The sequence below is a fragment of the Agelaius phoeniceus genome, chromosome 6 (assembly GCF_051311805.1).
Source record: "Agelaius phoeniceus isolate bAgePho1 chromosome 6, bAgePho1.hap1, whole genome shotgun sequence".
NCBI classification, from domain to species: Eukaryota; Metazoa; Chordata; class Aves; order Passeriformes; family Icteridae; genus Agelaius; species Agelaius phoeniceus.
The window spans coordinates 19,473,385-19,487,591 of NC_135270.1; the positions used below are offsets into that span (position 1 = coordinate 19,473,385).

The following is a 14,207-nucleotide window of genomic DNA, read 5'->3' on the forward strand; positions in this document are numbered from 1 at the left end:
GAGGTAAATTCTCTGGCTTTCAACTCTCTTCTGGGCACTGAGAAAAGTGGGTTTTGGCTCATTGGGCTCTCCTGGTGATTGGTTTCCATCTCCTCCAGGAGAAGGGTAATAAAAGCAGCTGGAGGGAAAGCCTCTGGTGTTTCTCCTGTGGCTCAACAAAGGCTCTGTTTTTCAGGTCATCATTCTACAATCATCTCTGTCAGCATTGGCAGCCCCAGGAGGGAAAGACAAATCTGTCCTTCTGCTACTGGATCATTTGCTGGCTATTGAAACATTAATTCATCTTCACACCATTGAGAGTGGGGAAAGAAGGCAGGTTACCTCAACCCACAGCTATTGTGCAATGCAGCTTGAGTGATGGCAGGGTTTTCCTTGAGGAGGAGAAGAACCAGTGGGAATTTAGGAGAAGGAGGTATAGGAGTGAGGTCCATGCTTGCTGCTGAGGGGCAGTTTTAGGGAGACACAACCAGGGCGGTGGCCAAGGGACCCTTCCAGGCAGTGTGAGCACTCAGCTTGTGCAGAAGCAGGGAGCTGCCTGTGTCCTAGCCCCTGCTGGGAAGACGAATGCAGAACCCCCAGGTAAGGTGACAGGTAGGCAGTAATGTGCTCAGCATCACTCCTAGGCCTGGCAGGACAGGCTTGCCTGGAGAATGGAGGGACTACACAAACTCCATCATCTCTACCCACACTTCAACACTGCCGTGGCCTCATTTTCAGATGGATCCTTCAGTGGCAACTACTCCCTTGCTCTGGGCTAAACAATGGCAAGTGGCCACATGATCCGGTGTGAGAAGTAAAAGCTGCCTCTGTCACCATTAGGAGCTTTTTGCAGCATTTGCTTCATCACAAGCCGGACACAATTGTGTGCACAGTGCTTGCTCTGCAAGGCCCTGAAGAGCTGCCACGGGAGGAAAAAAGCCGTCAGAGCCCAAAACTGTTTCCCTCCCTCTAGCAGGCACCGTGTGTACGACAGCAGAGGTTGCGTGGTAACGGCAGCAGGAAGGCGCCAGCTCGGCCCCCTCGCTCCCGCACAGAACCGACAACAGCAAGGTACGTACCAGCGGCAAAAACAGCTCTGAAACTCCCGAAACTTTCCCTCCTGCTTCCCGGGGAGGAGCACGGAACCATTTTAAAGCCGTGCTTTGTAGGGAACAGCTGGTTGGGTTTAGTTGAACTGTTGTGTGAGCCAGGGTTATGAGGAGAGGGTGTTGGTAGGAAGAAAAATCTGGGGGAGATGCTGAGATTTTGGGAGTGGAGGGAGGAAGGCAAGTCGGGGTGTTGCCTAGTCCCTCTCGGCACTTCAAAACCTTTCTTTGTTCGGTCTTGTGAAAATCTGAATGAGCTTTTACCGGGGCTAAAACTACCGGGAAACAATAGGGAGGGAGACAGGGAGTAGCCGGCAGGCGGGGGAGGAAGCGAGCCAAGGGATGACGAATGCCTTCCAGCCCTGACCAAGCGCTGCCACCCTCGCCCTGCCTCGGGGCGGGTGTGCGGGACAGCCGCTGGTCACTGGGGTCGGCTGGGGGCAGTGACACGGGGAGAGCCCGGCAGGGCAGCAGGCCTGGCACAGCACAAGCCCGAGGCGCCCATCCTCCACTGCTGTCACAGCTTCGTTCCAAAGAGCTCAGAGAGAGGGGCCTTTGTGCCAGCGACGTGCAGCTCTCTGCCCGGCGTGTTGCACTAATGAGGGAACGCGTCCCGGATAGGACTGGTGACAGGGATAGGGAGCAGGCACTTCCCAGGCCCTCCAAGCTGGCCCCCATGCACAGCTGTCTGTAAACTGTAAGTCAGGGAGACCACTGAGGATATTTTTGTTGTTTCCAGTTCAAACAATTCCTAGTTCTGAGCTCCCTCGGGAAGTCCTGTCTCCCCTAGCTGAGACCTTGCCCCGGTGCCTCTGCCCTGGGTGACCTGCCTGCATTCCCATCTTGCTCCAGGTCCCGGCACACAGCAGAGGTTGGTACACTACCTCATTTTATGTTTGATACTCCCACCCCCTATGCATCCCCTCATTATAGGGATTTCTCCTTCCCCTGGCTTGTTTCCCATGTATCCCAGTGCTCCTGCGCAGGGGGAAGAGCATCAGGGAGATCAGGGTGGATGAAAAAAAAAAGGGCAACAGGAGATAGGAGTAAAAGGAAAGGGAGGAAAAGAGGACAAAATTAGAGAAGCTGGTGAGATGAAAAAGAGGAAATTCAGAGTAAGAGGAGAGATAGCAGAAAAAAGGAGGGTAGAAAAAGGAACAAAAGAGAATGGGGAAGGAAGGAAGGAAGGAAGGAAGGAAGGAAGGAAGGAAGGAAGGAAGGAAGGAAGGAAGGAAGGAAGGAAGGAAGGAAGGAAGGAAGGAAGGAAGGAAGGAAGGAAGGAAGGAAGGAAGGAAGGAAGGAAGGAAGGAAGGAAGGAAAGGATAGAGAAGGGGGAAGCATGAGAGGAAAATAGAAAGTAAAAAGGGAAAAAAACGGAGTGAGGAAAAAGGAAGGAAGGAGATATGAAGGAAACAGATAAAGGAGAGTAGAGAAGGAAAGAAAGAAGGGGAAAGAGGGAAAGAAAGTCAGAAAAGAGGGGGAGAGGGAAGCAGGGAGAAGTCAGGAAAAATTAAGAAAGAGAAAGACAAATAGAAAAGAGAGGAGAAAGGGCGCTAAGTGTCAGAGAGGGCAGGAAAAAAGGGAGAGGGGGAAAACGGAGGGAACAGATGAAGAAAAAGGGAGAGAAAGAGGAAAATGGGGAAGAAAGGGAAAAAGGGGAGGAGGGACAGATCCTGCTCCTCCCCGCCGCGATACGAGGCGGAGCCGGGGGGGAGCCGGCGGCAGCTGCGCGGTGGCGGCACGGCGGTAGGAGCTGGGGAGCGGGGCCGGGCCGGGCCGGAGGGAGCAGGGAGGGAAGAAAGCCTGGGAGGGAGAAGCGCTGCTTGCGGTGCGGGAGGCGGCGGCGCGGGGGGAACCGGGCAGGGGCGGCGGCGGTGGCGGCAGTGCCCCGGGATAGGACCGGGCCGCTGCCCGGGACCCCGAACGGGATCCCCCCTTGGCTCACAGGAAGGTGCAGAACTCGGGGCTGGGAGAAGAACCCTTTGTCGATCCAGGCGGGGGTAAAACGGGAGAGTGCCCGAGCGACGCGGGGAGGGAGGGCTGTGACAGTCCGGCTGCCACTGTCCCCTCGCGTGTCGCCGCTGGCTCCGATCCCCATCACCCCGCGACACGTGGGGCTGTTGTGCGATCCCACGGAGGCCGTGGGCCGGGATTCCCGGCAGCGCTCGCGTTGGGAAGGGAAGGGCAGCGGCCGAGCGCGTCCTGAGCTCACGATGCCGCTGGCGCCGTGTCCCGGTCCGGCCGCGGCTGCCGAGCGCCGCCCCGCCCCACGTGGGTGCCGCGTTTGTTGTGGGCGCGACCTGACGGCAGCGCTGGCACCGGGCGGGCCTGCGGGAAAAGCCACTTCGGGATCCCCGCGATGTTACGGCGGCAGGAGGGGACTGCAGAGAGGGAAGACGGTGGCTGCCTGCAGCTCACATTCCGATGGGATAGCTCAGGGATTATTTCTTTCTCATGCCCCGTCCCGTAGTCTGAGTCATGCTGGGCAAACCAGCCGACCAAGGCTGCATTTTGTCACCTACTCTACAGCGCTGCCTTTAACCCCATCCCTTGCAGACTAAACCTAGGGCTCAGCTACTGGCCTTGGCATGCTTTTGTGCAAGCACGTTTATCTGGAGCTGTTCTGTACAACAGACAGAAATGCAGTGATTTCTGAAGTGATTGTAAACACAGCGTTGTGCAGAAAAAAAATCCACTTACCAGCTTCTCTGTACTTGGATTCGCCTGACCAGAGTGATCTTTCAAACCTTGGATATCGAATTGTAGAGGGAACACCTCTCCCATCCACGCAAGTTCCACTTCTCACATATAGACACATGTCCAGCAAGATTTTTAATTTGAGCCCAGGCAGTTCTCATGCTCATTGTCCTCATTCACCCAAATTCTCTCAAAAATATCCCAATTTTAAGTACAGCTTCAGGGTCCACAATGGGTCAGGTGTGCCACGCTGGTGGAGCTGGTGTCTGTGTGGCTCAGCAGTGCAGTAGTGAGTAGCACCAGTGCCCCTATAAAGCTCCTTCTGGTTAAGTTCCCTTGGAGGGGGAAGGGGAATGTCTTATTCTCACACAAGCAGCTCCAGATAACAGGCTTTTGCCATATCTCTTCAGGATTCCTGTGCTTTTTTCCTCTCAGAGGAAGGCCTTCCCAAGTCCCAGACAAAACCATTCCAACTCTCCTGACCTTGTACTGGTGTTTGCAGGTTTTGGAAAATTATAATCTGTCCCCTTTGCACAGTATGACTCATGGCTGAGAGCTGGGAGGATTGAAGAACATCATTGCTTCTCAGTCAATTTAAAAAAAAAGGTGATTTTATTTTGTTTTAATTTTCAGGTCTTATCTCAACTGTCAAAATGGAGCTTGACATCCAGTGTGAAGAGATGAGCCCATCTAGATGGGCTGAACTTCTGACCACAATGAAATCCTGCAAAACCATCAGGTAAGTAAAGTGTTGTGTATTCTCTCTTTTGAGTAAGAACTGTTGCATTTCTTTCCTGTGCTTTTCATCTTCAGAACTGTTTGTCCTAGGACTTAGAAATTGCACAACAACAGGAATTTTTATCCAGAAAGTTAATTTAAAGGATGGATAAACCCCCATCCTCTTGCAAAGCATTTTTACTTCATACCAAAGGATATTTATCTGTAGTTAATGTTGCCCTGTTTCTTGGTGTGCCATAGGGCTCAGCTAGGTAATGTGATTTAAATATTTGACCTCCATTTTGGTTATTCTGCTTTTGTCTCTCAAGAGTGGGAAGACATCTCTCTGTGCTTATTGGGTTGCACACTCTTTGGGTTGCAGGCTTGATGCTGTCAAGTGATTTTGGCTTCAGCAGTCAGGTACAAGCCGTGCGCCATCAGCTTTTAATTCTTCACTTGACCTTCAGAAGTACCAGCCTTGTTTGTTGAGCAAACAATGGGAGGGAACCATCTCCTGGGGTTTAAGGTGTAGGACAGTGCCCAGAAGAGTTGCTACTGCAATCTTTCCCCTCTGCTGTTTGGGAACTCATACTTCATGGGATGGCATCATCCTGCTGGGGCTGGAGAGGATGGGCCACTTCATGCCAGCAGTGCCTCGGAGGGATTGGATCTGGTGAGGGCAACTTCCTTTTGTTTTGTAAAGGAGCCTTTTGCAGGCAAAGCTTCATGGGCCTGGCCTTGACTTCCCAAGGCCTGCCTTGGGTGGCAGAAAGCAGTGGGATGGTTGTCTCCTGGGCAGAGGCTGGGCCGCTCCAGAGGCAATGGATAAGGGTGACTGCTGCAGGGGTTGTTTCATCAGTGTTGAACATGATCCCATTGGAATCCATGTCTTCTTGCAAGGGGAGGGAAGGAGAACCCTCATAGAGCCTCAGTTTCATACTCTTGTCTAAGGAGAAATGACCAGGCAACTTTTGGCACTCCTGGCTGTGGCTGTGCCTGGGGCTGTACGGTTCTCAATGACACCTTCTTTTTGCTCTGTGTCTTTTCTGCCTCCTTCTATACCTCCCTGGCTGTCCTGTGCTCCTGATCCTTTCCTTGGCTTTCCTTTCAATTAAATTCATCCTCATCCATCCAGTAGCACCTAGAAGAATGCTGATATCCCATGGGGGAAGTTGCTGCCAAACTGTAAACTCAGGGTTTGTGTGCTGAGATTCCTGCTGGAGGGAGATGGTGCAAACCAGCATGACTCACCTGCAAGACACCAACCTGCTGATGAGTGTCTCTGGGCTGGCTGCAGTTCTCACTGCAGAACCAGTCTGACACCTGTAAGCTGGCAGATGGTTTGTCACTGTCACTGTTTAAGTGGAGGTGCTTCCTCCAGCTGTACGGGAATGATTTGTGCCCACTTCTGTGCAGCACAGAGGAGGAGCAAGGCTTGGGAAGCTGCCCTCCAGCCCATCCTGTGGTGCAGCCCAGAGCACACCTTGGTTTGGGCCATGCAACACCCAGCAGGTCCTGCACATACTTATGGAGGCATCCCAGGAACAGCAGGAACATTGCCCACTCTGCTTTCATGAGCAGTGCTCCAGCCTGGGAGAGCAGAGCAACTCTGAGGACTGAAGTGCTCCTTCTGTCCTTGTCTTTCAGGTTGGATGACTGCAATCTCTCCAGCAGTAACTGTGAGGATCTCTCTTCCATCATCAACACAAATCCATCCCTCACAGAGCTGAAGCTGAACAACAATGAGCTGGGAGATGAAGGTGTTGAATACCTGTGTAAGGGGTTGCTGATGCCAAGCTGTAGCCTACAGAAGTTATGGTAAAGCTCCACTGATTGTCTTGCTCTATCCTGCTGTCACAAATGAGTGTTTTGAGGTCTCTTAAAGAATCAAAGGCAGGTTTAATATAAAAGTGAAAGCACAACAATTTGTCGACAAAGTTCACTCTACTATGTACTAGATGGTTAAAGCACGTAGAGAAAAAGCAAACAAAAATCTAAAGTCAATAACCAATGTCAACTGAAGAATTATCTACATGGAGGCTGGGAGAAGGGGGAATGGTGAGGACAGGAAAGGGTGAATAAAGAAGACAGTCCTTTTGAATTTCAAGGTTCAGAATCTTTGCTAAACTGAGTTCTGGACTGAACCATTACTTTAGCCCTAAAAGTTTTAACAGCACTTAAACTTAACAGCACTTCATTAATAGCTTGGGTTAAACAATTTAACAAAGCTTCATATAGAATTTACTATAATGCAACAGTAACTCACAGGCCTAACTTACATATCTAAAGTACTTAATAATCTAGGACACCAACAGTCACAGTCCATTTGCTACAGTATATTCCCACTCACAAGCACACAAATCTAAAGGAGTATGTACAAGGTGTAAAACCTGTATTTTCCACATACAACCTGTGGAAAATTCCCCTCAAATTCAATGAAGGACTCTCATCAGATGCATTTGAGGTTCAGCTTTGGGGAGTGGGGGTGCCAGCCCAGGATCTGGCATCGTTCAGTGATCCTCAGAATGCAGCAAACTGGAGAGTTCCCTGGCTCTAGGAGGCATTTTATGGAGGCACCCCACCACATTTATAGCATTAGTGGGCTTCTCTCAGCATCCCTGGTGCAGGAGGTGTAGTCAGAGCCAGTGGCTGCTGGCTCTGCTCCTCAGAAGCCCTCAAAGAGGGCTTCTGCCTTCTCTGTTCAGCATCTCTTCTGCAGGGTGCAGGAATCCTCCAGCTCCTGAGAGGAATCTGGGATCCTCAGAACACTAACTTGTAAGAATAATATGACTTTTGGTTCAGATATTGAAGTCCCTATGCCGTCTGCAATGAGGACTCAGGCAAATAGAAAGAATGTTGACTGTGAAGCTGATGAAACTGCAGCTCTCTGATGGACCTTCAAGAAGTAAATGTGGTACTCTGTACTGGAAGACTTAAGTAATTTTTCAGAGAGTTTGCCCCAGGCTTCAGATTTCTCCTCATGCTCAAGTAACAGCCTGGGTTTTTCAGTTCTGTAGAAAAACATTGTCCATTTTTGGGGTTCTGGTAAGGTACCTTAAATAAAAGAGAAACCAAATAAAAAGGAAATAAAAGGAAGAGGAATATAAAGAGGAATGAATAAGAGGAATAAGAGGAAATAAAAGAGCAAGCAAACCCAAGTCAAACCTTCCTGCACAACACCTCTCTATTGCTCTAAAGTCGTATCCAATAATTCTATAAACACCCCACAGCAATATCAGCACAGTTCCTATGCTACTTCTCCAAGCCTGAGTGCTGAAGGATCAACTTCATAGATCCTTCTTGTACTATACCATTAAACTAAATTATGTCCATGGTTGGATGAGATTTTAACTTCTACTGACTCTGGATCACATTTCTAGAGGGGGCGAGAAATCATAAGATGCCTTTGCTTTATATCTGGGGTCAGTCTCCTGATATTTAAACCACTTCTAGAAACCAGTTGTGGGGCTACCTATAGGGTGAATCCTTATTCTGCTGGAGATGCTGTATGAGTGATTACACTGAAGGAAGCAGGGGAGCTGTTATTTGTAGCACAGATGTAGTTGATGAAATATTATGGCACACCTGTAAAATAATGGTACTAACCTGGACAAACCACTTCCTAGAGGGCTATGCACCATCAGAGCTGTGGTGTCCTTTCCGAGTTCCAACCTCAGCAAATAAAGCTCTCTGAGAAGAACCTCTGTAATTCTAGGAGTGCATTTCTCTCTCTCCTGCAGGCTGCAAAACTGCAACCTGACGAGTGCCAGCTGTGAGACCCTGCGCTCCGTCCTCAGTGCCCAGCCATCCCTGACAGAGCTGCATGTAGGGGATAACAGGCTGGGAACTGCTGGAGTGAAGGTGCTGTGCCAAGGGATGATGAACCCCAGCTGTAAGCTGCAGAAGCTGCAGTAAGTAGTCACTGGGCTTTTTCAGTCATCACACAGGCCATGCTTGCTTTTCCCTTGACGCAAGCTGGAGTTTTGTTGCCAGGTGTGGATTTGCTCTTCTTTTACCTGAAATTGTCATATTTATTCATGCAGGTGGATCTTGTGGGTTTGGAAGTCCAGTGTCTGTTCCCATAGGCTTTGTTTAGCCCTCCTGGCAGCGGTGGCTGTAAATGCAAGACCTCTCAGATGCCCAGGAAACATCAGATTCTGCTGCCCTTGGTCTTTGTTTCATGACTGAGCAGGACCTGGGCATATTTGCAGCCCCCAGCTCCCCCTGGGCAGGCCCAGAGTTGAGGCTCTTGATGGTGTTGCAGTGCAGAGCTCATCCCTGTGCTCCAAGCTGCCTGTACACTGATTCAGTGGAGGCCTAGTGTAAAAACTGGTCTTGCTAGGGTCCCCTGGGATCTAGTTTAAGAATTAATGCTTCCTGAAATGAGCAGAAAGATGCTGTTAAAAGCTTACAGTTATGTCTGGTTTTATGCATTGCCTTAACTCACATTGGCATGTTTTCTGCCCTGGCTAACACACACCAGGCTCAGCTGATTGTTGTTGGTACTAGGATGTGTAAGGAGGGTTGTCTTTTTGCCTGGACTTCTTTTCTTCTTGCAGGCTGGAGTACTGTGAACTCACAGCTGATATTGTGGAAGCTCTCAATGCTGCTCTGCAAAGCAAGCCCAGCCTGAAGGAGCTCAGCCTGAGCAACAACACACTGGGAGATACAGCTGTAAAGCAGCTTTGCCAGGGCCTGGTGGAGGCAAGCTGCAACCTGGAGCTACTACAGTAAGGAAGAGCTGGTCATCTCTAATGGCAGCTAGTGCTGCTGCTAGTCACACCATCCATAGGACAGGAAAAATTGTTGTCAGGAATGCTTGAAATGTAGGCCAGATTTTTGGCTGGCTCAGATTTATGTAACTGGAAACTGCACACAAAGGTCTGGGGTTTTTGGCACTCCAGGTTAAACCACCACTTAACTAAGGAAGACTGCCCACCTGTGTCTCAGAGGAGAGGAACAATCACCCTCAGTTGCTCTAGTTCTTAAACTGGAATTACCAGCCTGTTGAGCATACTTATTCAGAGCCCTTTTTTGCTATAAAACAAAGGTGCCGGGTTTGGCCTCATTTCTGTGGTAAAGCCCATGAAGGGCTTTCTGGGAAAAGCACAATTCATTTTATCTTGCCCCTGAGGTTCAGCAGGGGTTGGCTCAGCAGGGACTCATTGTGTGATGCTGCCAAAAGCTCCTCTTAAAACAGATAACTGATAAAAAGGGAAGTTTGGCAAGAATGATCCTTGCATTAGTGCATATGAATGGCTGGGTCAAAGTGCCCTGCAGCCTCATGAAATGCAGGAGCAGTGAGCAGAACCTCACCCAGAGTCCCATCTTGGACATCAGTATCTTCTCTGAACCTTGCAGGATGTAGCAGTGCCTGGCTGAGCTGCACTGGTTTGCAGCAAGGACCCTTCTCAGTCTGAACTGGGTATTGGGGTGTATCTAACACGGGTGGGTCTGGAGCAGCAACTCCAACTGTGCTTTTTCCTGCAGCCTGGAGAACTGTGGCATAACCAGTGACAGCTGTATGGAGATTAGTGCTGTTCTCAGGAACAAGTCATCTCTGATGGATCTTTCTGTGGGAGACAACAAGATCGGGGACTCCGGTCTGGCTCTGCTGTGCCAGGGACTGATGCATCCTAGCTGCAAAATCCAGAAGCTGTGGTAAGGGTGGGCAGAGGTTTCCTTCTGCAGCTTCTGAGCTGTTTAGGTTGTGCTGCTGGTTTGCTCCAAAGTGGAAATTTCTCATTTACCCTTTATGGTCAAAAAAGTGTCTCAGCTGCAAATCAGTGAATTCCCAAAAACTGGGTGGAGAACACCATGAACAAGTAGGACCACTGAAATTGCTTGGATCAAATTCTGGTGAGAGGCCAAATAGAAGTTTATGATGGCATTGTCTTGGCTTCCAGTTGAGTTAGCTGTCTACTAGAATTGTATATTTCTGTTTCTTTTTTTGTGTGTTACAAGCAGAGCTTTTGGTGCAGCAAGTGGAAAGTAAGGAAAGGAGGAAGCTGTGTTGTATGATGTATGAAAGGATACAAGAAAATGAGACAATGTAACCAGACATTCAGACTACTAAAACAGGACTCTGTTTTCTAATCTAAGTCATTCTTGGGAGAAAATAACATTTTGTTCTTCCCTGCAGGTTATGGGATTGTGATCTCACAAGTGCTAGCTGTAAAGATCTCTCCAGACTCATCAGTACAAAGGAGACCCTCACAGAGATCAGTCTGATAGACAATAACCTGAGAGACTCAGGGATGGAAATGCTCTGTCAGGCACTCAAGGATCCCAAATCTAAACTTCAGGAGCTATGGTGAGCTGCTGTCAAGTTTCACATATCTACTGCTTTCTTTGGAGGCCTCACTGAAGAAAGATGTAAGGTGAAGTAATGCCCACCCAGATAGATCCTCAGTTGTGGCGGTTCCACAAGCAACTTCTGCTGGTTGTTACTGAAAGGATTTATAGAGTTAAAAAGGGCTTTTCTAGACTTAAAGACTTTAAAAGGATTTGTATTTCTAAACTCATAGACACTTTGAAGATGTGCACCATCAGTTATCCTGTTACAACCAAAAGGAGGCCAAGCATCGCTTGCAGAGCTTCTAATTAATTGTTTTATCATGCAACAAATGACAGTTAAGAGACTTTTGAAGTCTGAAAGGCCTAATGAAATAGCAAAATGAGTGCTGTGATCAGATATCTCAGGTTCTCCACTGGAGCTAAACTCTCACTAATGAGACAAAAGAAAGCTCTAGTGACATTAAACATGTCTCATCATCCTGTCCTGTTGACTGTCTTACCTTTTAGGCTGGGATAGTGTAGGAGAGGAAATTTGTTCATTCACTTAGAACTTGAATTTTCCTACATTGCAGATTCAGCTCCTGCCCCCAGCTGGGTTCTTGCCCTGGTGGCCTGGAAGTCAATGGGGTGCCTCAGGAGTACACAGTGGAGCCACCAGTGACTGTTAGAGCAGCACAGGTCATCCTTCTTTGGTCCTGTGCTTCTTGGGCAGGTGCATTCTCTAGGACAGACGTGCCACATAAAGAGTGGGAGAGGTACTGCCCAGAAAGGACTGAGCAGACAGGCATTGAGAGGAGTACAGTGATTGCAGGAAAGCCCTGGTTCCTCTGTTCCCACTGTCTGGGCTCCTGTTGAATAAATGTAAAGAAGTGAATGGTGCCTCATAGTCTCTAGGTGTGCCACCTAGATCTCATCTCACTTTTGCCTTGCAGGGTTAGGGAGTGTGGGCTCACCACTGCTTGCTGCAAGGCTGTCAGCTCTGCTCTCAGCACCAACAAGCACCTGAAAGTACTGCACATAGGTGAGAACAAGCTGGGAGATGCAGGTGTGGAGCTCCTGTGTGAAGGGCTGATGCACCCCAACTGCAACATCCAGTCCCTCTGGTAAGGTGCACTCTCAGAAGTTGTCTTCTCTCTTGCTGTCTGAATTCAACCTTTGTCTTGTACTTCCATGGTCCTTATGTCCTTATGGTCCACAAGTGCTGGTCCAGCCTCACCAGAAGGAGCAGGCAGCCAGCTGGAGCATCACCTCCAGCCCTGGGGTGGAATTTGCCTTCCCCATGAGCCTGTTCCCTTCCCAGCTGAGCCCAGCTCTGGGCTGTCTGATGCTTAGTGCTTGTTCTCTCCATGCTGTTGGACAGAAGCCGGAGCTGTGCTCTGATGCCTGAATTCACAGTGAGCGAGTGAAGCAGATGGGTCATGGGAGACATCAGTAAGACTTGCAAGTCTGTCCCAGAAAGTGTCTTTTGACCACTTATAGCTACTTGGTCATCAACTGAGAGCCCTCTGTTGCCCTCTTCAGAGAGATGGTTGCAAGTGTCAAGTATAGTGATAAGAGAAGATGATGCATGGTGGTCAATTTGGGAATAACTTCAATGGGTTCCTCCTGTGCCCATAGCCACACGCTGTTATGCTTTAGGGAGGCCTTTGAGGTGTTCAGCAGTCACCATGAGGGCAGCTGTCTCCGTGGCAAGACCATAGGCCAGCCCTGCTGATGTCTCAGAGATGCCATCTTTGCCAGGATCTCTGGTTCATGCTGGGGATGTCCATACCTGCTGCCCAGGTGTGGGCAGGGTTTCCTGGAGCCAGGGCTCACTGTGCTGGCCTCTCCCTCCTCTCCCTGCAGGCTGGGGAACTGTGACCTGACAGCAGGCTGCTGTGCCACCCTCGCCACTGTCATGGCCACCAAGCAGTGCCTCACTGAGCTGGACCTGAGCTACAACCCTCTGGAAGACGAAGGCATCAGGAAGATCTGTGAAGCCTTGAAGAAGCCCAGCTGCAACGTGCAGCAGTTAATGTGAGCAATGGTGGTAGCCCTGGCAGGGGTGGGAGGCTGCTGCTGGTCAGGGACTAAGGGGGTCCTGGGCTGTAAAGCCAATTTCTGGCTGCTCTTAGAGCTAGATGGGGCCCTTCCTGGCATATGACCTTCCCATACTGGCCAGTTGTGCATCTGACTTTTCCCTTAACAGGAGGATGCTCACTAAATCTCACTTGCCTTTTTGTTTTGGTGTAGTTTGTATGACATTTTGTGGAGTTCTGAAGTGGATGATGAACTGAGAGCCTTGGAAGAGTCCAAGCCTGAAGTGAAGATCATTTCATGAGTGGTGACTGCCTGCAGAACAACGTCAAAGCAATGTCCTCTTCTTAATCTGAACTTTCCATACGTAAAACTAATTAACTTAACAGGGAATTTTCTTGTACCAAAACCATTTGTGGATTCCCCGAGTGGGTGTCTGGGGAGCTGATCAGCCTTCTCTGCATCTCTGGATGTACTAACTCTGAGACTCATGAAAGCTGCAGCATCACTATCCTTGAAATAAACAATTACTGTCTTGGAGAAGTGGGTCTCTAGCCCTTAGGAGCTCTTTAATCCTGTAATCCCTTCTAACGAATTAGCTGGGCTTTAAAGAAGCTCCTTCCCAAGGCAAGAGAACTACCCACTGGATTGTTACTGGGTGGTGCTTTTGATAGGTCTCTGGGGAAGGCTTTCAAAAAAACCTAAATGTTTTTAATCTAAAATTGAGCTCTCCCCTGTCTTTCCCTAAAAGAGTTCTTGGAAAAGCAGTGGTGGCCAAGGCACAAGAGAAAAAAAGAAATGAGCAGCTGTTCAGCTGTGCAATATCAAAATTCATGTCCTTTGAAAGGTGATTTTCCTACCAACAAAAGATGCTGTGTGCATTTCTGCTAGTATGGGAAATGATTAAATGATTGATATGTTTGATCTGGCAAAGAGTAGTTCTACAGGAACTTTATACTTAATTTTTCTACTTATAAAAATAAATATATCTGTATATTTCTCCTTTAAGACCAATGTTGTTATTTGTGAACTGCAACACTACCAACACCTTGGTTTACTTGTTTGTTTTTGGTAAGTCCCTAGCTGAAACATGCCAGGAGAAGATCTTAGTCAAGGCTTTAGGCAAAGAACAAGCCTAGAAGACATTTCAGTTTTCAGGGGACACTAGGGTTTCATGCCCAGAGTTGTAACAAACCCTTGTTCCAACAGAAAATGCAACTGCTGCACACCTAAACCACAAAAGCATGAATATGGATTTAAAAATATAGAAGGCAAGCCTGGCATTGTCCTTGGCTGGCCTTGCAGAATGAATGGCAAAAAAATCCCATTCCCCAATGTCTCTTCCTGGAGTGGTCACTTGGTGTTTCCTTCACTGGCAAATTCTGTGTGGCACCT

At 48.9% G+C, this 14,207-nt stretch overlaps 1 protein-coding gene across 3 annotated transcripts; it reads left to right on the forward strand.

Moving 5' to 3' along the window:
- The first annotated feature begins 910 nt into the window (after positions 1-910).
- On the forward strand, positions 911-13,820 carry RNH1 (ribonuclease/angiogenin inhibitor 1). Of its 3 annotated transcripts, XM_077179971.1 has the most exons (11): positions 911-1,050; positions 1,825-1,956; positions 4,416-4,521; positions 6,147-6,317; positions 8,240-8,410; positions 9,059-9,229; positions 9,990-10,160; positions 10,642-10,812; positions 11,729-11,899; positions 12,642-12,812; positions 13,029-13,820. In XM_077179971.1, the coding sequence occupies exons 3-11, from the start codon at positions 4,436-4,438 to the stop codon at positions 13,114-13,116; spliced, it is 1,371 nt and encodes a 456-aa protein (XP_077036086.1). In that variant the 5' UTR covers positions 911-1,050; positions 1,825-1,956; positions 4,416-4,435; the 3' UTR covers positions 13,117-13,820. The 3 variants fall into 3 exon arrangements, with proteins under 3 accessions (XP_077036086.1, XP_054490891.2, XP_054490893.2); XM_054634916.2 differs by lacking the exon at positions 1,825-1,956 and having other exon boundaries at positions 928-1,050; XM_054634918.2 differs by lacking the exons at positions 911-1,050; positions 1,825-1,956 and adding an exon at positions 2,678-2,831.
- The last annotated feature ends 387 nt before the right edge of the window (positions 13,821-14,207 follow it).

Bases quoted from the DNA above. Each gene is read 5' to 3' on its own strand.
- RNH1 (XM_054634918.2), top strand. From the start codon at position 2,693: ATGAAGAAAAAGGGAGAGAAAGAGGAAAATGGGGAAGAAAGGGAAAAA. The intron at 2,832-4,415 runs GTAGGAGCTGGG...TTTAATTTTCAG, and splicing joins TGCGCGGTGGCGGCACGGCG to GTCTTATCTCAACTGTCAAA. The intron at 6,318-8,239 runs GTAAAGCTCCAC...TCTCTCCTGCAG, and splicing joins TGTAGCCTACAGAAGTTATG to GCTGCAAAACTGCAACCTGA.